Below are 21,642 nucleotides of genomic sequence, written 5' to 3'. Positions count from 1 at the left end.
AAGTCTCAGCCATGGCCATGTGGCAGCAGAGGCACAAACCAGCGGGTTATGTTTTTAGCCCTTTCTTAAGAAAGTTTCAGTTAGATTTGGACTTTCTGCCCTCTGTGTCCCAAATGTAAAAAAATACCAAAATGTTATTTGTTAACCATTTGAATCCCTTTGCCATGGTCCCTCCACCCCCTTTTCTTTTTGTTTGGGGGTCCTATCAACAGTTACATGCTAACCAGAACAACGAGCAAAGGCAGCATGGAATACCAAATACCATAGGCTCCCAAGTTGTGAAGAGGCAAGGAGATGTAATGCTTGATTGACAGATCTCTCTCTCTATGTGCGTACAGCGGGGAAAGGGTGGGGGACCAGCACCCATCTAACACTTCTCCCTATGCCCGGCCCTTTTGAAAACAGTTTTCTCTGAAATGCTGCAGTGTTTCCTTAGTAAATTGTAGGTTTTTTTTGTGACAAGTTAGCCTGTCTCTATTTCGTGCTGGCTGAAGGTCCTCTTTAACCTCGCAGCACTAGTGTGCACTTGATGGGATAAATAAAGTGATCATTTATTGCAGGCATGTCAACACGGGCCAATTGCGGCCTGTGTTCCGGACTGATGAGGCCCCACAGATAAGTTGCCCAAATATAGATCTTACGGCCCCCTCAGTGAGTCCCCGAGCTCCACTTATGACTAATGGGGTCTCTCGCCGCGGGACTTGTCGTAATCAGTAGGCGCAGGGAGAAGGAAAGCCCAAATCTCGCTACGTCCGAGATTTTGCAGAATTTGGGCTTTCCTTCTCCCTGCTCCTCCACACACAGCAACAAGGGCGACCATTAAGGGCTATTGAAGGAGAAAAAAAACTTCTGCCTACCAAACGCCTTGACAAGGAGCAGCAACTGCACGGACAACTCACTGACAGGCAGGGCTGTGCACTCAGGATAGCTGTATAGAGCAGACGAGGGAGCATATAGGAATCTGTGGTAGCAAGCGGTCATACCCTTCATTAACCCCTGACTGTCCGTCACTGGGCTATAATTCCATTATCTGACGTGTTACTATTGCACAGCTTGCTATTGTCTGCCTGTGTTTTTGTATATTAAAGGCAGGGTGATTTAACACCTGCTTACATTTTTCATCCAAGTCACAAAATGAAAAGGATGCAGTTTTCAATAAACTTTGCATAAAATAGTTAATTTGCATTTAATTTTAAAGAATGTCAGGCAAAATGGTCGTCCCTCGCACATGTTCACTTCATCAAATCTGGCACTCTTCACAAGAAGTTTGGACACCCCTGATTTATTGTATAGGTCGATGGATGCGGCAAGTTGTTTTTTAATTTTTTTTTAATTTTTTCATAAATAAAGCTGTTTATAAGCAAAAAAGGAGCTTTTTGGTTATACCTGATTTTTTATTATTATTAACCCTTTCACGACCGCAATCTGTATATATACGTGATAGCTGCACATACCCCGTGCAGCTACCACGTATATAAACGTTCTGGCAGCTCTTTAATCCAAGCGCTGCAAAGCGCTTGGATTAAAGCTTCTGCCCCTGCCCTGTATGCTGTCACGGACAGCATACAGTGCAGTAATGCCGGCAAGGGACCAATCGGAGTGGCCCCTTGCCGGCAATCGATCCGATTGGTTAGTCTGTGCAGACTAACCAATCGGATCGCGGCAGTGAAAAAATGCCGGTTTCAGGCTCTGATCTGCGCTCTGCAGATCAGAGCCTGAAAGCCGATAGTGTTCCTCATGCCCCCCGATCCTCCAAGCCTTTGGTGCCCCTCTGTGGTCCCCCCCTACCCCGATCTGTGCCTCGCTGATCTGTTCCCAGCCGGCGCTCATGTGCTTCCTCCTGCCCTGATTGGCATGCGGTCCGCCCCCTCCCCGCCCCCTGCATTAATTTTCTGGACGCCCCTCCTGCCCCAGCCTCCCTCAATATTGTCCCTACCCCCCGATTCCCCATTCTGTGTGTGTGATGGCGGCGGCTCCATTCCTGAGCCGTCGCCATCAGCAGAGTGTCAGCTCTAAGCTGACACTCTCCTGTAACCCAATAGATGCTGCGGTTGCGGCATCCATCGGGTTAACAGAGGGAGGGGGCTCCCTCTCTCCACCATCGGGGCTGCAGCGCTGTGATCGCAGCGCCCGATGGTTGCCATGGCAACCGGACGCTTTGCAAAAGCGTCCGGTTGCCATGGCAAAGGTGTCCAGTGCTGCCACCTACAGGCAGTCTGGAAGTATTATACTTTGCAATGCAAGAGCATTGCAAAGTATAGTACAACTATCAGCCCCACTGGATCTTCAAGATCCAAGAGGGAACTGATAAAAAAAAAAGTGAAAATAATAAAAGTAAAAATAAATCAATAAATAAATTAAAATGTAAATAAAAAAAAAAGACTGCCTTTTCCTATAAAAAAATGAAAAAATAAAATAAAATACACATATTAGGTGTCACCGCGTCCGTAACGACCGTCTCTATAAATATATCACGTGATGGACCCCGTCCGATAAACACCATAAAAATAAAATAAAAAAACAGTGCCAAAAAAGCTATTTTTGTCACCTTACATCACAAAAAGTGCAACAGCAAGCGATCAAAAAGGCTTATGACCCCCAAAATAGTACCAATCAAACCGTCACTTCGTCCCGCAAAAAATGATACCCTATTTAAGACAATCGCCCAAAAAATAAAAAAGCTATGGCTCTCAGACTATAGAGACACTAAAACATCATTTTTTTGGTTTCAGAAATACTATTATTGTGTAAAACTTAAATAAATAAGAAAAAGTATACATATTAGGTATTGCCACGTCCGTAACGATCTTCTCTATAAAACAATCACATGACCTAACTCCTCAGATGAACTCTGTAAAAATAAATAAATGAAAACTGTTCCAAAACAGCCAATTTTTGGGTCACCTTGCCCTATAAAGTGTAATAATGAATGATCAAAAAATCCTATGTACCCAAAAATGGTACCAATAAAAACCTCAACACTTTCTGCAAAAAACGAGCCCCTGCACAAGACGATCGGCAGAAAAATAAAAAACATATGGCGTTCAGAAAACCAATCCAGCACAATCTGCCTACCAAAAACCGTATGGCATTCCTTTCCTTCTTCGCCCTGCCGTGTGCCCGTACAGCAGTTTACGACCACATGTGGGGTGTTTCTGTAAACCGCGGAATCAGGGTAATAAATATTGAGTTTTGTTTGGCTGTTAACTCTCAATGTGTTAAAGAAAAAAAATATATAAAATGGAAAATCTGCCAAAAAAGTGAAATTTTTAAATTTCATCTCCATTTTCCCTTAATTCTTGTGGAACGCCTAAAGGGTTAACAAAGTTTGTAAAATCAGTTTTGAGTAACTTGAGGGGTGTAGTTTCTACAATGGGGTCATTTATGGGGGTTTCCACTATGTAAGCCCCACAAAGTGACTTCAGACCTGAACTAGTCCTTAAAAAGTGGGTTTTGGAAATTTTCTTAAAAATTGTAAGAATTGCTTCTAAACTTCTAAGTCTTCTAACGCCCTAAAAAAATAAAATGACATTTCCAAAATGATGCCAACATAAAGTAGACATATGGGGAATGTTAAGTAATAAATATTTTATTAGGTATCACTTTCTGTTTTAGACGCAGAGAAATTGAAATTTGGAAAATTGTGAATTTTTCCTAATTTTTGGTAAATTTGGGATTTTTTCATAAATAAAGGTGAAATATATTGACTCAAATATATGACTATCATGAAGTACAATGTGTCACGAGAAAACAATCTCAGAATGGCGTGGATAAGTAAAAGTGTTCCAAAGCTATTACCACATAAAGTGACGCATGTCAGATTTGAAAATTTTGACCTGGACACTGGGGCATCAATGACCCTTGGTCATGAAAGGGTTAATAAATATATTATAATTTTGAAATTTTTTTTTTTTTTACATTTCTTTTTTTTTTTCTTTATTATCCCTAGGGGACTTGAAACTACGATCACCTGATCGCCCATATTATATGCTGCAGTGCATCTGTATTTCAGTTTTATTATGTCAGTTACAGTAAACCTGACATGATGCCATAGGCAGTGCCTAGTAGGCATTTGTAAAAGAGAGGCCTGGAAACCCTTCTTACGCCCCATGCAGCTAAGGCTACATGCACACGACCGTTGTGTGTTTTGCGGTTCGCAAATCGCAGATCCGCAAAACATGGATGGCGTCCATTCCGCAATTTGCGGAACGCCACGGGCAGCCATTAATAGAACTGTCTATTCTTGTCTGCAAAACTGACAAGGATAGGACAGGTTATACGTGGCGTGCTGTCTGCATCTTTTGCGGCCCCATTGAAGTAAATGGGTCCGCATCCAAGCTGCTCTGATGCGGACCAAAACAACGGTCGTGTGCATGAGGCCTTATGCATTCTCTTGGCGATCGCTTTGTGGGGTGACGGGGGACCTGGGTGACAAGGTCAGCATCGGCAGACTTCCTTAATTCCTAATTGGAATTATAAGTTTTATAGAGAGTATATAGGTTATAGGACCAGGAAGACATTGGGCCACATTCATAAAGTGTCAGCTTTGCATTTGGTAACCAAGTATATTGCAACTTTAGTTTTTTTTTAAAGATATGAATTTTCAAGACACAATCTGATTGGTTGTCTTTGGCAGTACTAGCATCACATTAGTTTTTATACAGAAGCATATCTGTACCCACCGGCCATAGACTCAGGAGTTGCAGAGGTCTGGCGGTGTCATCATTCATAAGCAGCTGCTCAATATCCCAGATAATCCGAAGGACCCTAAGTATAAGGGCTCGTGCACACGACCGTTGGATGTTTTGAGGTCTGTAAATTGTGGATCCACAAAACGCAGCTACTGGCCGTGTACATTCCATATTTTGCGGATTGGAACAGCCAGCATCTAACAGAAAAGTCCTATCCTTGTCCTCCATAATGCGGGCAAAAATAGGACGTGTTTTTATTTATTTTTTTGCGGCGATGTTAATGTGAATAAAAACAGAATGGACACGGATATACACTATATATATATATATATATATATATATATATATATATATATATATATATATATATATTTATAATATAAAAATACAGTAAGTTCATCTGCATGAGCCCATTGACCCATTGTATTTTTTTCTCTTACTGTGTCGTTCCCCTTTAATAACTTGTGTGTCGCTGTATGCTCTTTTCTCTTTCCATAGCACCATGTGAAATGATGATGATTATTTCTGTATTCTTTAGGATATTACGAAAATACAGTATTTCACAGAGTTGTACCCGAATTTATAGTGCAAGGAGGTGATCCAACCGGTACTGGTACAGGAGGAGATTCAATTTATGGAAAACCATTCAGGGTAAGTCTTTTAATGATTGTGTCAAGACCTGGAAATTTGCTGTTGGTGTCGAATATTTTTTTAAAGGAGTTTTCCAGTATTTTTATATTATTATTATAGTATTTTATATTAAAGGGAACCTGTCACCGCGATTGTGTATAGAGCTGAGGACATGGGTTGCTAGATGGCCGCTACCACATCCACAATACCCAGTCCCCATAGCTCTGTGTGCTTTTATTGTGTAAAAAAACAACTACCGTATTTTTCGCCCCATAAGACACATACAGGACTGGTCTCTTCAAGGAGATTCGGCGCCCTGCCTAAGCCTGATTCTCGCCCGAAAGAAGGGTTGAGCAGTTGAATTTTGTTCTCAAGGTAGGCAAGTCACTGCGAGACACCTCAGCCGAGTATGCATGTGTTTTCAATAGGGAGAGTGGAATAAGGAGTATGCGGATGACTATCTAATGCAGGGATCAACAACCTTCGGCACTCCGTTTGCTGTGAAACTACAACTTCCAGCATGCAAACATGCCATAGAAGGGAATTAAGTATTCTGGGAGTTGTAGTTTCTGAACAGCTGAAGTTCTGGAGGTTGCTGAAGCCTGATGTAATATGTATGGCCAGCCAATGGGCTGTATTAGACCTGCTGATGGTCAGCCAGATCATAGCTAATGAGCATTCGCAGGAACACTCATTATCGGTGATCTGGCTGTGTAACATAGCCCTAAAACGTGCACCGATTACCCAATGAATGCACAAGCACTCAAGAGTTTTAAGCATGCTTATAAATCGCCGTTTGCTGGCAGCAAACAATGAGTCAGTATAGGGACGTGCGATAGCTCCTCCTAATACTGTGGAGGAGATCACTGCATGCAATAGAACTGACGAGCAGGCGATTGCTGGAAAGGAACGTTTCCTTCCCGACAATCATCTGCTAAATCTTTCAGTGTAATACAGCCCTAAGTGTAGGTCATCAAAGGTGAATCTGCACGATGACGATAAAGTTCACAGATGTTTGGATTTCATGATTATTTTTATTTTATTTTATTTTTTTGTGCAAAATCTCAATAAAAATAAAAAATAAAGAACAGGAGGCGTTAAATTTACCTGGAGAATTTATGTTGCTGTATTTATCAGCATTAACATCACGTGTGAGTGATTTCTGTGAACACCGCTACCATTTTGTGTGTTTGCCGTGAACACATGCCGGCAGGGCCCCCATTGTTCTTTACTTTTTTGTTGCTTTTAGTTGTATTGAGCGCAGTTCTTATAGGTGCTTTACAAATAAAACTCAATAAAAGCAGTCAAAAGACTTTTCCTGCAGTGCTCCTTAATCCACTTTTATTTTTTGGATAAAGACCTTCTCAGTGTTGACGATTCCTTTCTCTGAAATAAAATAAAGAAATAAAAAAAGGGTCACCATGGTTAATAAAATACAAGAAGTTACACCCTCCTAGGTCACTCCCGTTCTAATGCTTCTGAGTCGCCCTGCTCCATAGGCTTGCTTAAAAACAGAAGGTATCCGGATGCGATGTGTTTTTCACTGATGGTTGCTACGACATGTAGACTGCTATGCTTCAGTTTTATTTCACGTGCATAAAAAAAGCATGGAATCCGGATACAATCCGGATGGAAAAACTGAAACCCTGAACACAATCGCAGAAAAAACTGGTTGAACTTTGTAGAAAACCATCAGTTTTTTTCTTGAACAGATCCTGACTCAATCCGTATCGCTTGTTTGCTTATTTGCCTTAAGGATGATTCACATAACCATGCTTGGTCTGGGAAACATTTATCCTTGTGTTGGCTGCATGTTCCCGGGCCAACCGCAAGTCCCCTGACCTGAACTGACCGCATCATAATGATTTAATACATTCAGTTCCTATCTGATTGCAAGTCTATTGGACTGTGCTCACAGGATGATACGAGTGCAGTACATTAGAACCACAATCTGATAGGAACTGACTGTAGCGTAAAACACTATAATGCAGTCAGGTCGGTCCGGGAGATGAGGCCGACACACGGACTGCATTTTCCGGACTCGGCTCGGTGAATCAGCGCTTAGTAGGTTGAGAGGGACCTGGAAGCAGAGGCTGTTGGAATTGGAGCGACTGAGGGTCAGTGAGGGGAGTATTACTTTAATATTATTATTATTAAGCCATTCTGATATTTTTTTTTAATACAGGCCAATTCATTATTTGTATTGGTAGTTAAAGGATTGATTTAATCCTTCATCAGCAGGTCCGCAATATGCGGGCACCGGCCGTGTGCATCCTGCATTACGGATGCGGACCCATTTACTTGAATGGGTCCGCAATCCGGAAGGGCCGGTGTGGACTGGAGGCACTAAAGTCCACTGAAACACTCCGTAGTGCTTCCGTGGGTTTTCTGTCCGTGCCTCTGCACCCCAAAAAGGTAGTGCATGCAGTGCGGTGCAGATGGAGACCATGGACCCATTCAAGCTGAATGGGTCTATATCTGTCTGCAGAATCCGCATGAATGTTGCCCGTGCATTGGGGACTGCAAATTGGAGGAACAAGGGTGCACAGAGTGGCTTGGGCCCACCCTTGGTGCACTAAAAGCTCATTTGCATATGAATTAAAAGTACCTTTTCTCTAGAATGAAGCAGCAGATCACTAAGTAAAAGGTATCATTACATTAAACTGAGCTATCCCTACAATATGTTGTGCCTGGTTTAACTGTGAATTTACTGGTGACAGACTTGGTTGTCAGGAACTTTGGATCACTTACTAATATAGATCATGATCCAAAAATGCCTCCAAATCCACACATTGATTGCCCAACTTCAGCCATGAATATGACTGCTGGGGACGTCCAGGTGAGGTCAGGCTCTTAGTGGTCAGTCCTGTGACCTCAGTACGGTGCTACGCCCGGGTGATCTGCACGTGATTAGTCATATGGACGCTGCCTTGTCATCAGTACATAATAAGATTTTCATCCTGGACATCCTTTTGGCTGACGTGAATTATAATGAGGGTTTATGGCATTATCTGGACTTTGGTATTAAAATGGGCCTAACTAAATGGAGATTTTTTATTTATTTTTTTGCTGTCTGCATAATATATTGTCAGTGGGATTGTTCCACGTGCTGCTTGATGAGATTCAGCGTTACTCTGGTAAATAAGGCATTGTGATGGCGCAGTTTGCAAAGGAACTGCAAAAATGTTTGCATATGAAAAGGAAGGAACAGAACACTGAAAATTTTGTGAAAGCAGCTGAAAACTACAGCGTGTGTGTGTGTGTGTATATGTGTATATATATATATATATATATATATAATGTCTTACTTGGGCTAGGTTCACATCTGCGGAGTATTTTTTTAAAATTTCTGCTCTGTTTTAGTAAAAAAGCAAAGCAGAAGTACCAGGTACGTGATACAACAGCACCTAACATACTTCATTGTCTTTCTGCTGGAAAAAAACGCAGCATGCTGTGATGGTCATCCTGCATTTTTGCCAAAACCGGTGATTGAGGCTGCTAACAAAATCTCCACCACAGATACAAACCTGGCCTAATACTTATATTGCACCTGCAGATTATGCAGGCGATTGTCGGGAGGGAACCATTCCTTTACAGCAATCTGATTGCTAGCGGAGGAGACCGCCGCTATTACAATGCCATCGCTCATCCCCATACTGAATCATTGTTTGCCCGCTGCTGATTACACAGCACGATCTGGCACCGACAAACAAGGATTTTTAAGCATGCTAAAAGATTTCAGTTACCCAATTATCTAGTGTTTGCTCGTTCATCAGGTAATCGTCGGAGTATTACACTGCCAGATCATCGCTAACGAGCGTTCATACGAGTGCTCGTTAGCAATGATCCTAAAGATTACCTGCAGGTGTAATATTAAGACAACTATTTTCTGAGGAGGTATAGAGACTACATGGGGGAGCGGGGTCCCACATTGACGGGGGGTAGAGCTACTGACCATGAGTGTTTTTATTTTTATTTTTTTTCTGGTGGACCCAGCCAGTCCATATATTTCAATGCATTTGAAAGTCTTGAGGCCCTTTCACTTAAAAAAAAATAAAAAATCAAGATCCCCCCCCAATCATTCTGCGTTCAATACCCCATAATGACAAAGTAAAAACTGAATATTTGAAATCTTTGCAAATTTCCAAAAAGGAAAAACTAATATATTGCATTGAACTAAGTATTCAGACCCTTCACTCAGTACTTGCCATTTTTGGACTATAACTCTTGCTAAAATGTGCCTGCGTCTTATAGTCTGCAGTCAGGGTGGTCTAGCAGTGCCAGAACTCTGACTGTTTCCTTAAATGATCCGGCAGGGCACTCATACAGCTCGTACATCAGTGAGAGAGCTATGTGTCTGCACACATCTGTCTCTCCCTTCTCAACACTGATCCATTCAGCACATGGAGGGGAAGGTCCTAAACTGCAGTAAAAGGGGATGAGATGATGAAAAAGAGAGTAATTGCAGCTGAAGGACCTTTGCTGATGTCATGTAGTGGGTGGGGCAAAACAAGGAAGAGGGGGAAGGTAATGGTGAAAAGTAGCATTAATAAGACTGTTAATGGTCTGTTTTTGAGGCCTGTGGGACTTTTTTCTATATGTTCTGTATGGCTATATTCTCTCCAAAGTACTCTGAAAAACACCGCCACAGCATGATGCTAGCACCACCATGCTTTAGGGTTGGGCGATATCGTTATCGTGGGAATATTTTTTGTATAATAAGAAATTTATCGCGGTAACGATATATATTGCGATAAATTCTCATTTAGAAAAAAAAAAACGCTCAAAACGTGTACTGGTGTTTCCTTGTTGCTCTCATACAGTATACTGTCTCCTTGATGCCCCCTGTAAGAAGGTACAAGGAATCATCGTGGATGATGGGTATGTGTCACCGAGGTTCCTGGCCTTGGTGGAGTAAGATCCAGTTTTCATGTGTTAGCAGTAGGGTTCGTACCGAACGTTAGGATTTTTGGACCCCGGACCTGATCCCGAACTTTTCAGTAAAATTTTGGGTTCGGTGTTCGGCGAATTAATGGCGCTTTTTGAAAGGCTGCAGTTTAACTCGTGTGCCCTTAGAAGCCATCACAGCCATGCTTACTAATGGCATGGCTGTGATTGGCCAGTGCAGCATGTGACCCAGCCTCTATATAAGCTGGAGTCGCGTAGTGCTGCACGTTACTCTGCTCTTATTAGGATGCTGCCGCTGTGAGGAAGAGAATAGGAAATAATCAGTTATCAGAAGTGCTTGATAACTCAGCGATCTACGGCGATTTTGTTTTGTGGGTGCAGTGCACAATTTTTTTACCCTGCTCTGAGCCCAGTGACAGAAACATTTTGGGCAAGCTAATACATTTGCGGCCTTTGTTGCATTTGTGACAGTCAAATACAAACTTTAAATACTGCTGTTATATTCTGGGTTTAAAAAAAACACCAATTATTTGCAAGACCCTACATCTGAGGCCTTTGCTGCATTTATCACAGTCAAATACAACCAGTCAATACTGCAGTTACATTGTTGGTTGACAAATTAACATTTTTTGGGACATTGAAGTAATTGTATAAAATTCACCTTTTTTACGCTGTTGTGTGTCCTCAAGAAATGTTTCATCTTTACTTTCAGCGTTATTTGGTAGGGCCGAATGCGGCTCTACGAATGGTGAGGCCAGAACAAGTACAGGCGATAGTAGTTTCGATGGCTGACAGTGCCTCCAGTTCCTTCACATTGTCTCCCACCCAGTCTCCTGCTGAAAGATCAGAGTTGGCACCTGCAGCCCATGTCCATCAGTCCTTCACCTCACCCCCTTGCAAATCAGCTAAGCAGTCTGAGCCCCAGGTCATGGAGCAGTCTCTCATGCTTTTTGATGACTCTGCTAGCAGGGTTTCCCAGGGCCATCCACATAGCCCTTCCTCAGAAGGGGAAGAGATTGAGTGCACCGATGCCCAGCCACTTATATTTCAAGATGAGTACATGGGAGGACCACCGCAGCAAGTGTCGGATGATGACGAAACACAGGTGCCAACTGCTTTGGCTTTCTGCAGTGTGCAGACCGACAAGGAGGGCAGGGGTGAAGACTGGGTGGAAGATGATGTGGAGGACGATAAGGTCCTCAACCCAACATGGAATCAAGATCATGCGAGTGACCTGTTTAGTTCGGAGGAAGAGGTGGTGGTCGCACTGAGCCACCAGCACAGCAGAAGAGGGAGCAGGATGCAAAAGCGGAGTGGCCGTTCCCTAGACAGTACGCCTGCTACTGCCCACCGCAGTAAGGGACTGAGCACACCAAATCCAGCTCCAAGGAGTTCCCTAGCGTGGCAGTTCTTCAGACAATGAGCCGACGACAAGACACGAGTGGTTTGCATGCTGTGCAATCGGAGCCTGAAGCAAGGCATAAAGGTTCTCAACCTGAGCACAACCTGCATGACCAGGCTTCTAAGTTCAAAGCACGAGTTGCAGTGGAGTAGACACCTCAAAAACAAAGAAAGGTCTCTGGATTCTCCTGCTTCCTCTTCTGCTGCAGTCTCTGCCTCTTCATCCACCTCTGGAGTGACAGTGGCACCTGCCACACGCAAACAGAGGATCTGCCAGAAACACCACCACCTGGGTCACAAAGCATCTCCACAATGTCCCATGGAAGCTTTCAGCTCTCTAGCTCCCAAACACTGGAGTGAAAGAGGAAGTACCCCCCTACCCACCTGCGATCCCTAGCCCTGAATACCAGCATTTCAAAATTACTGGCCTTTGAAATGCTGTCATTCCGTCTGGTGGAGATGGAGTTTTTAAAAGCCTTATGGCGGTGGCTGTCCCACAGTACGTCGTACCCAGCCGCCACTACTTGTCCAGGTGAGCCATACCTTCCCTGCACAACCAAGTGGGGGACAAAATCAGGTGGCACTGCGCAACGCCATCTGTGGCAAGGTGCACCTAACTACGGATACGTGGACCAGTAAGCACGGTCAGGGACGTTATATCTCCATAACAGCACACTGGGTAAATGCAGTGGCGGCTGGGCCTGAGGCGGATAGCAGTTTGGCGCATGTCCTTCCACCACCGAGGATTGCAGGGCGCTTCAGTTTGCCTCCTGTTGCTTCATCTTCCTACTCCGCTTCCTCATCCTCTACCGGCTCCTCATCCGGTCAGTGTAACACCTTCACCACCAACTTCAGCACAGCCAGGGGTAAACGACAGCAGGCAGTTTTAAAACGTATCTGTTTTGGGGGGACAAACCCCACACCGCGCAGGAGCTGTGGACAGGCATGGAACCACAGACCGATGAGTGGTTGGTGCCAGTGAGCCTCAAGCCAGGCCTGGTGGTGTGCGATAATGGGCGAAATCTCGTAGAAGCTCTGGGACTAGCCGGTTTGACGCACATCTCTTGCCTGGCGCATGTGCTGAATTTGGTGGTGCAGAAGTTCCTTAACCACTTCCCATCTGGGCCATTTGCCCCCTTCCTGACCAGGCCTAATTTTGCAAAACTGACATATCTCACTTTATGTGGTAATGACTTTGGAACGCCTTTATTTATCCAAGTCATTCAGAGATTGTTTTCTCGTGACACATTGTACTTCATGATAGTCATAAATTTGAGTCAAAATATTTCACCTTTTATTTATGAAAAAATCCCACATTTACCCAAAAATTTAAAAAATTCACAATTTTCTAAATTTCTATTTCTCTGCTTTTAAAACAGAAAGTGATACCTCATAAAATATTTATTACTTAACATTCCCCATATGTCTACTTTATGTTGGCATCATTTTGGAAATGTAATTTTTTTTTTTTTAGGACGTTAGAAGGCTTAGAAGTTTAGAAGAAATTCTTCAAATTTTTAAGAAAATTGCCAAAACCCACTTTATAAGGACCAGTTCAGGTCTGAAGTCACTTTGTGGGGCCTACATAGTGGATACCCCCATAAATGACCCCATTGTAGAAACTACACCCCTCAAGGTATTCAAAACCGATTTTACAAACTTTGTTAACCCTTTATGCGTTCCACAAGAATTAAAGGAAAATGGAGATCAAATTTTTAAATTTCACTTTTTTGGCAGATTTTCCATTTTAATCCAATTTTTTCTTTAACACATCGATGGTTAACAGCCAAACAAAACTCAATATTACCCAGATTCTGCGGTTTACATAAACACCCCACATGTGGTCATAAACTGCTGTATGGGCACACTGCAGGGCGCAGAAGAAAAGGAACTCCACATGGTTTTTAGATGCCATGTCCCATTTGAAGCCCCCTGATGCACCCTTACAGTAGAAACTCCCAAGAAGTGATACCATTTTGGAAACTAGGGGATAAGGTGCCAGTTTTATTAGTACTATTTTTGGGTACATATGATTTTTTGATCATTCATTATAACACTTTATGGGGCAAGGTGACCAATAAATTGGTTGTTTTAGCACAGTTTCTATTTATTTATTTTTACAGCGTTCACCTGAGGGGTTCAGTCAAGTGACATTTTTATAGAGCAGATTGTTACGGACGTGGCGATACCTAATATGTATACTTTTTCTCATTTATTAAAGTTTTACACAATAATAGCATTTTTGAAACAAAAAAAATATGTTTTAATGTGTCCATGTTCTGAGAGCTATATTTTTATTTATTTTTTTGAGAGATTTTCTTATGTAGGGGCTCATTTTTTGCGGGATGAGGTGACTGTTTTATTGGTACCATTTTGTGGGACATACGTGTTTTTGATCACTTGGTGTTGCACCTTTTGTGATGCAAGGTGACAAAAATGGCTTGTTTTGACAGTTTTTTTTTTTATTTTTTTTACGGTGTTCACCCGAGGGGTTAGGTCATGTGATATTTTTATAGAGCTGTTTTTTACGGACGCGGCAATACCAAATATGTCTATTTTTTTTTTTTTTTTTTTTATTCCTTACTTGGGGACCATTTTTTTTTTTTTTACATGTGAAACTTTTTTTTATTTTATTTTTTCAACCCTTTATTTTATTTTACACTTTTCATCACCCATAAGGTCATACAAGACCTCTGGGGGACATTTGCTTCACTTTTTCTTTTTTTTTTTTCACTGTTGATTTCTCCTGTAACTGGGGCTGACATAGTAGCCCCAGTTACAGAAGAAATGCACCCCCCCAGAGAGCCTGTACAGCATGATTCTGCGCTGTACAGCCTCAGAGCAGGGCTGATCGAGGTCTCTGAAAGACCTCACACAGCTCCTGCACTCTCCGTTCCCGCGGGTCACATGACCGCCGGGCCGGAACAGGAAGCGCACAGCGCTTCCTGCTCTGCATACACAGCGCTCGGTGAGCGCTGTGTCTGCAGCGATCCGGAAGGCAGGGACACCTGGGAACTGTCCCTGCCTTATCTCTGGATTGCCCTGCTGTCACTGACAGCGGGCAACCCGATCAGCAGCTGCACGATTAGCGTGCAGCTGCTGTTTCTGAAAGGACGTTTTAAAACGTGCTTTTAGAAATAGAGGTCCACCCATAGGACGTTTATATCCTATGGGCGGACGGAAAGTGGTTAAAAATTACCCCAGAGCTGCTGCAGAAAGTGCGGGCCGTCTGAGCGCGCTTTCGGCGTTCTCACCCTTCTGCTGCTCGCCTATTAGTGCTGCAGCATAACTTAAGCCTTCCCGCTCACCGCCTCATATGTGACGTGCCCACAAGGTGGAACTCCACCTTGCACATGCTGGCCAGACTGTGCGAGCAGCAGCAGGCGATAGTGGCGCTTCAGCTGCAGCACGCACGGGTGAGTCGCTCTGCGGAACAACACCACTTCACCACCAATGACTGGGCCTCCATGCGAGACCGGTGTGCCTTGTTGCGCTGTTTCGAGTACTCCACCAACATGGCCAGTGCTGATGATGCCGTTCTCAGCGTTACTATCCCACTTCTATGCCTCCTTGAAAAAACTCTTCGGGCGATGATGGAAGAGGATGTGGCACAGGAGGAGGAAGAGAGATCATTTCATAGGGTTTCAGGCCAGTCATTCACAAGTGTCTCCGAGGGTGGGTTCCTGCACCCACAAACCCAATGTACACAATTGTCCAGCCAATGCACAGTTCTGGAGGGTGAATAGGTGGAGGATGAGGAAGAGGAACCGTGTTCACAGCATTCTGGCACCCAAACCAGCTCATGGCCATCACTGGTGCGTGGCTGATGGGATACAGAGGATACAGACGATACACCTTCCACAGAGGACAGCTTTTCGTTACCCCTGGGCAGCCTGGCACACACGAGCGATTACATGCTGCAGTGTCTCCGCAACGACCGCCGAGTTGCCTACATTCTAACTTGTGCTGATTTACAGGGAATCCTCATAATACCCTATTTGGACGACTTCCTAGTCACAGCCTGGACAGAAGACTATCTTCTACTCCATCTAGGTCCGGTAAAAGAAACCTTTCTTTCCCTAGGATGGATTATAAACCGTGAAAAGTCAAATTTCATCCCTGCTTGGCAGAAAGTATTTGTGGGTATTCTACTGGACTCAAGCCTTCAGATGTCCTTTCTGTCAGAAGAAAAACAACGGATTATAGATCAGAAAATCGCTCATTTTTGAAAATTAGAAACTTCCACGATCAGAAACCTCATGACTGTGTTAGGTCTCCTAACATCCTCTATACCTGCAGTCAGATGGGCGCAAAGCCATGCAAGAATATTACAATCCTTTCTTCTAAAATCCTGGGACGGTACTCAAATCTCATTGGAAAAAAAGGTAAGCCTACCATCAGAAGTGTTACAGTCCCTAGCCTGGTGGAGAATAAAAGGAAATTTACAAACAGGAGTCGCTGGCGGCAGGAAGATCTGTTAGTTGTCACTACAGACTCCAGCAGCAGAGGCTGGGGAGGACATGCAGCAGACCTAATAGTCCAAGGTCTTTGGGACGACTCTATGACAACGGCCTTGTCCAATCAAAGGGAGCTTATGGCAGTATACGAGCTTCTACTAGCACTCCATGCAAAGATACCTCTACGTCAATTAAACATCCTGTCGGACAATATAACGACGGTTGCTTACATAAACAGACAGGGTGGCACGCAAAACAAAGTTCTGGCAGAGATCGCAAGAAGGATTTTTATATGGGCAGAGAGACATCTGACTACCCTATCGGCGGTCCATCTAAAAGGAAGCAAAAATCTAGTGGCAGATTACTTAAGCAGGCAGACAATAAAGAAAGGGGATTGGGCCCTGAATCCCGAGATATTTCAACAGATTACAGCAAGATAGGGTGTCCCAGTCCTGGACTTGTTTGCAAACAAATCCAACAGAAAGGTGTCAAGATTTTTCTCCCTATCTCCACAGGATCAGCCAGAGATCCTAGATGCCCTGTCTTGCCCGTGGCCAAAGGGTCTACTGTATGCATTCCCCCCGTTCAACTTAATACCCAGAGTGCTGATGAAGGGGGCGGAAGAACGAGCTCAGGTGATGATTGCTCCTTACTGGCCAAGGAGAGTCTGGTTCTCCCTGCTTCTAGGTTATCAGGAGGGGAATACTGGACTCTCCCGGCACTTCCAAATCTTTTATTTCAGGGTCCAGTCTACCACCCCACGGTCACTCAGCTCAGATTGGCGGCTATGGGATTGAACGCTCAAATCTGAAGAATAAAGGACTCTCTGATCCGGTAATCTCAACCATGCCAAAAGGAAGAAAGACAGTGACCTCTAAGATTCATCTTAGGGCTTGAAAGGCCTTTCTTGCCTACGCAAGGAGCAGGAACTGTCTTCAATTCCTCACCAATGTTCCCATCATTTTACATTTCTTGCAGTCAGGATTAGACAAGGGTCTAAAGCCCTCTACCCGAAGAGTTCAAATATCAGCCCTGAGTGTTTTTTTGGATGTAAAACTTGCAGAGCACCCTTTAATAAAACAAGTTTTTAGAGGGACAGTAAGAATCTCTCCAACAGTACGTTCTACCCTTCCAGTATGGGATCTGAATCTGGTTCTTACAGTCTTAATGGACTCTCTGTTCGAACCTAATACTATTCCCATTAAGCTATTGTCATTTAAGACGGTCTTTCTTTTAGCAATAACAACTGTGAAAAGAGTAGGTGAGATCCAGACCCTCTCTCTTGTCGCGCTCCGTATCTGAGAATTCTAGATGACCGCATAATCCTTAAGCACTGCCAACCTTCCTTCCAAAAGTGGTGTTTGAATTCCATTGCAATCAGGAGGTGATTCTACCATCCTTTTGTGCTTCACCTTCCACAGACCAAGAAAGGAAATTCCATAATCTGGATGTAAGACGCTGCCTGCTATGTTATCTGGAAAGATCAAAGGAATTCAGACAGCCAGATCTCCAGTTCCAGGGGCCTAATAAAGGTCTTGTGGCCAGAAAACCTACAATCGCTCGATGGATTAGAGACATTATCTCCTTGTGTTATACCAGCAAGAATCTGGTTGCTCCACCAGGGCTTAAGGCCCACTCGACCCGAGCTATGTCATCCTCTTGGGCAGAGAACGCCACAGTATCAATTGATCAAATTTGCAAGACGGCGGCCTGGGCTAATCCCATGACCTTTTTTAAGCACTACCGGCTGGATGTGGCACATAATCAGGACTTGTCCTTCGGGTGTAGAATCCTTTCTACAGTGGTCCCTCCCTAAAGTACAATTATTCTGTTATTCCTCCTGTCATTGCCGTTAGGGAGGCGCCGGGGAAAAGGGTTAATTACTCTTACCGGTAATTGGATTTTCCATTAGCCTCCCCAATGGCACTGGGAGTTCCCTCCCTTAGGTTGATTTACTTTCTGGTAAGAGTGTGATTACCTTGATGAATTGTACAGAAAATTCTGTTAATAATAATAATAATAATTTGTTTTGCATATTTTTCGTGTCCTTGGTTATTAACTGGTTTAGGTAAGGAAAGGAGGCCTTTTTCAATCTGGAGCTCCAGTGTTGTTTCCTGTCCAGGGGGCGGGGATACCCTGTTGTCAGTGCCGTTGGGGAGGCTAATGGAAAATCCAATTACCGGTAAGAGTAATTAACCTTTTCTGGTTGGGGGGCCACATTATCAGACTGAATGAATCCCAAGGGCCGAAAATAAAAGTTAAAGGGGTACTACAAACTAGAATACTGTATTTACGGCGTATTGTACATACAGTATATACTATAAATGTCTGGTTACACCTCCAGGATTCCCATCTAATGGGAGCATACATGAAAGACACAGACATGTGTGTCTTTCACCAGATGGTTGGGGGGCCGCACAGAATGATATCAAAGGATGGTAAAGGATGTCCTCTTGTTAGAGTAATGAACTGTAAATCTCTGGAAATAAGCAACCAAGGTTTACACTTAAAGAGCACCTGTCACCTCTCCTCACATGCTTATTTTAGTTTGTGCATTGTATGCAGACCCATTTGTTTCAATGGGACCACAAAAAATGCAGACAGCAGAACGTGTCTGCATGTCCGTCCTGCAAAAATATAGAACATTGTCTATTTTGTGGGCAAGAATAGGCATTTTCACAATGGGGCCTGCAGAAATTGTGGGATGCACACGGCTGTATCTGTATTTAGCGGACCACAAAATACATATGGTCATGTGCATGGGTCCTTAACCCCTTAAGGACTCAGCCCTATTTCACCTTAAGGACTTGGCAATTTTTTGCAAATCTGACCAGTGTCACTTTAAGTGCTCATAACTTTAAAACGCTTTGACTTACCCAGGCCGTTCTGAGATTGTTTTTTCGTCACATATTGTACTTTATGACACTGCTAAAATTGGGTCAAAAAAGTTAATTTTTTTGCATAAAAAAATAAAAATTTTACCAAAAATTTTGAAAAATTAGCAAATTTCAAAGTTTCAGTTTCTATACTTCTGTAATACATAGTAATACCCCCCAAAATTTTGATGATTTTACATTCCCCATATGACTACTTCATGTTTGTAGCATTTTGGGAATGATATTTTATTTTTTGGGGATGTTACAAGGCTTAGAAGTTTAGAAGCAAATTTAGAAATTTTTCAGAAATCTTCAAAATCCCACTTTTTATGGACCAGTTCAGGTTTGAAGTCATATTGTGGGGCTTAGATAATAGAAACATCCCAAAAATGACCCCATTCTAGAAACTACACCCCTCAAGGTATTCAAAACTGTTTTTTCAAACTTTATTAACCCTTTAGGCGTTCCACAAGAGTTAATGGCAGATGGAGAAACAATGTAGAAATTTCTATTTTTTGGAAAATTTTCCAATATAATAAATTTTTTCCAGGAGTAAAACAAGGGTTAACTGCCAAACAAAACTCAAAATGGGTTGCCCTGATTCTGTAGTTTGCAGAAACACCCCATATGTGGTTGTAAACTACTGTTTGGCCGAACAGGAGCACATAGAAGGAGGGGAACACCATATGGGTTTTGGAAGGCAGATTTTGCAGGACTGGTTTTGTTTATACCATGTCCCATTTGAAGCCCCCTGTTGCACCCCTAGAATAGAAATTTCAAAAAAGTGACTCCATCTAAGAAAGTACACCCCTCAAGGTATTCAAAACTGGGTTTACAAACGTTGTTAACCCTTTAGGTGTTCCACAAGAGTTAATGGCAGATGGAGAAACAATTTAGAAATTTCTATTTTTTGGAAAATTTTCCAATTTAACCCTTACTTTATTACTGGAAAAAATGGGTTAACAGCCAAACAAAACTCAAAATGAGTTGCCCTGATTCTGTAGTTTGCAGAAACACCCCATATGTGGTCGTAAACTACTGTTTGGCTGAACGGCAGGACATAAAAGAAGGGGAACGTCATATGGTTTTTGGAAGGCAGATTTTGCTGGATTAGTTTATTTACACCATGTACCCTTTCAAGCCCCCTGATGCACCCCTAGAGTAGAAACTCCATAAAAGTGACCCCATCTAGGAAACTACGGGATAAGGGGGTTGTTGTTTTGGGACTATTTTAGGGGTAAATATGATTTTTGGTTGCTCTATATTACTCTTTTTTGAGGCAATGTAACAAAAAAATCTAATTCTAAAATTGTTTCTACATTCGCTATTTAGTTTTGTGGAACACCTAAAGGGTTAACATAGTTTGTAAAGTAACTTTTGAATACCTTGAGGGGTGTAGTTTCTTAGATGGGGTCACTTTTTTGGAGTTTCTAGTCTAGGCTACATCAGGGGGGGGCTTCTAATGGGACATGGTGTCAAAAAAAAAAACTGTCCATCAAAATCTGCCTTCAAGAAACCGTATAGAGTTCCCTTCGTTCTATGCCCTGCTGTGCGGCTATATAGCCATTTACGACCACATATGGGGTGTTTCTGCAAACTACAGAATCGGGGCAATAAATATTGAGTTTTGTTTGGCTGTTAACCCTTGCTTTATTACCGGCAAAAAGGATTCAAATGGAAATTTTGCCCAAAAATTGTTGTTTTGGCACAGTTTTTTTTTTAAATATTTTTAACACCATTCATCCGAGGCGTTTGGTCAAAAGTTATTTTTATAGCGACTACTTTTACGCACGCGACGATGCCCAATATGTATGGCTCTCAGACTTTGGAGACACTAAGCAGGCATCCTAAAACTGCGGCCCACCAGATGTTGTAAAACTACAATTCCCACCATGCCCTGCTGATGGCTGTAGGTTTTTCTGGGCATGCTGGGAGTTATAGTTTTACAACATCTGGAGGGCCGCAGTTTGAGGATGCCTGCACTAAAACTAATATTTTTTTGGGGAAAAAAAATGTTTTCGTGTCTCCAAAGGCTGAGAGCCATAGTTTTTTATGTTCTCTAGTGGACTGTTGGGGATTATAAAAATTTTGTACTCCATGGAAGTGTGATACTTCCTGAAGCAATCGATAACGCAGAGGCCCGGATGATCGGGGCACGTGTCGCACTGAGTGGTGGTGTCCTTCCGTATCCCCCTCCTGCGACACACTCTGCACTTTTTTTTGGGTTCGTCCCTTCTTTCCAGTATGGGGGACCACACCTGGAAAGTGTTGGCCAGGGACGATCCGGGCACCTACAGTTCCCGAGGTACTCCGGCCTGCTCTTTCCCGGTCCGAAAAGATCAGGGCCTTGAGGACTGCCTCATAGAACTGGAGGAATGTCCCTGTGCTGCCAGTGCTTCGGGATAGTACAAAAGAGTTGTACATGGCAACCTGCACCAAGTAGACCGCAACTTTTTTGTACCATGCCCGGGTTTTGCGCATGGCGTTATATGGCGTGAGGACTTGATCAGAGAGATCAACTCCTCCCATATACCGATTGTAGTCGACGATACAATCGGGCTTGAGGACCGTTGCCGTGGTACCTCGCACAGAGACTGGGGTGGTGCTGTTACCGTGGATTGTGGACAGCATAAGGACATCCCTCTTGTCCTTATACCTGACCAGCAACAGGTTTCCACT

The 21,642-nt window shown here is 43.2% G+C and overlaps 1 protein-coding gene across 1 annotated transcript in view; it reads left to right on the top strand.

Moving 5' to 3' along the window:
- CWC27 (CWC27 spliceosome associated cyclophilin) overlaps positions 1 to 21,642 on the top strand; it is a 256,562-nt gene that overhangs the window by 32,047 nt on the left and 202,873 nt on the right. The window contains exon 3 of the mRNA XM_044276156.1: positions 5,230 to 5,342. Coding sequence (XP_044132091.1) covers positions 5,230 to 5,342 — 113 coding nt within the window. The remainder of the gene's footprint in view (positions 1 to 5,229; positions 5,343 to 21,642) is intronic.

Source organism: Bufo gargarizans, chromosome 1 (assembly GCF_014858855.1).
Source record: "Bufo gargarizans isolate SCDJY-AF-19 chromosome 1, ASM1485885v1, whole genome shotgun sequence".
Lineage (NCBI taxonomy): Eukaryota > Metazoa > Chordata > Amphibia > Anura > Bufonidae > Bufo > Bufo gargarizans.
This window is presented reverse-complemented; position numbering and strand designations above follow the sequence as displayed.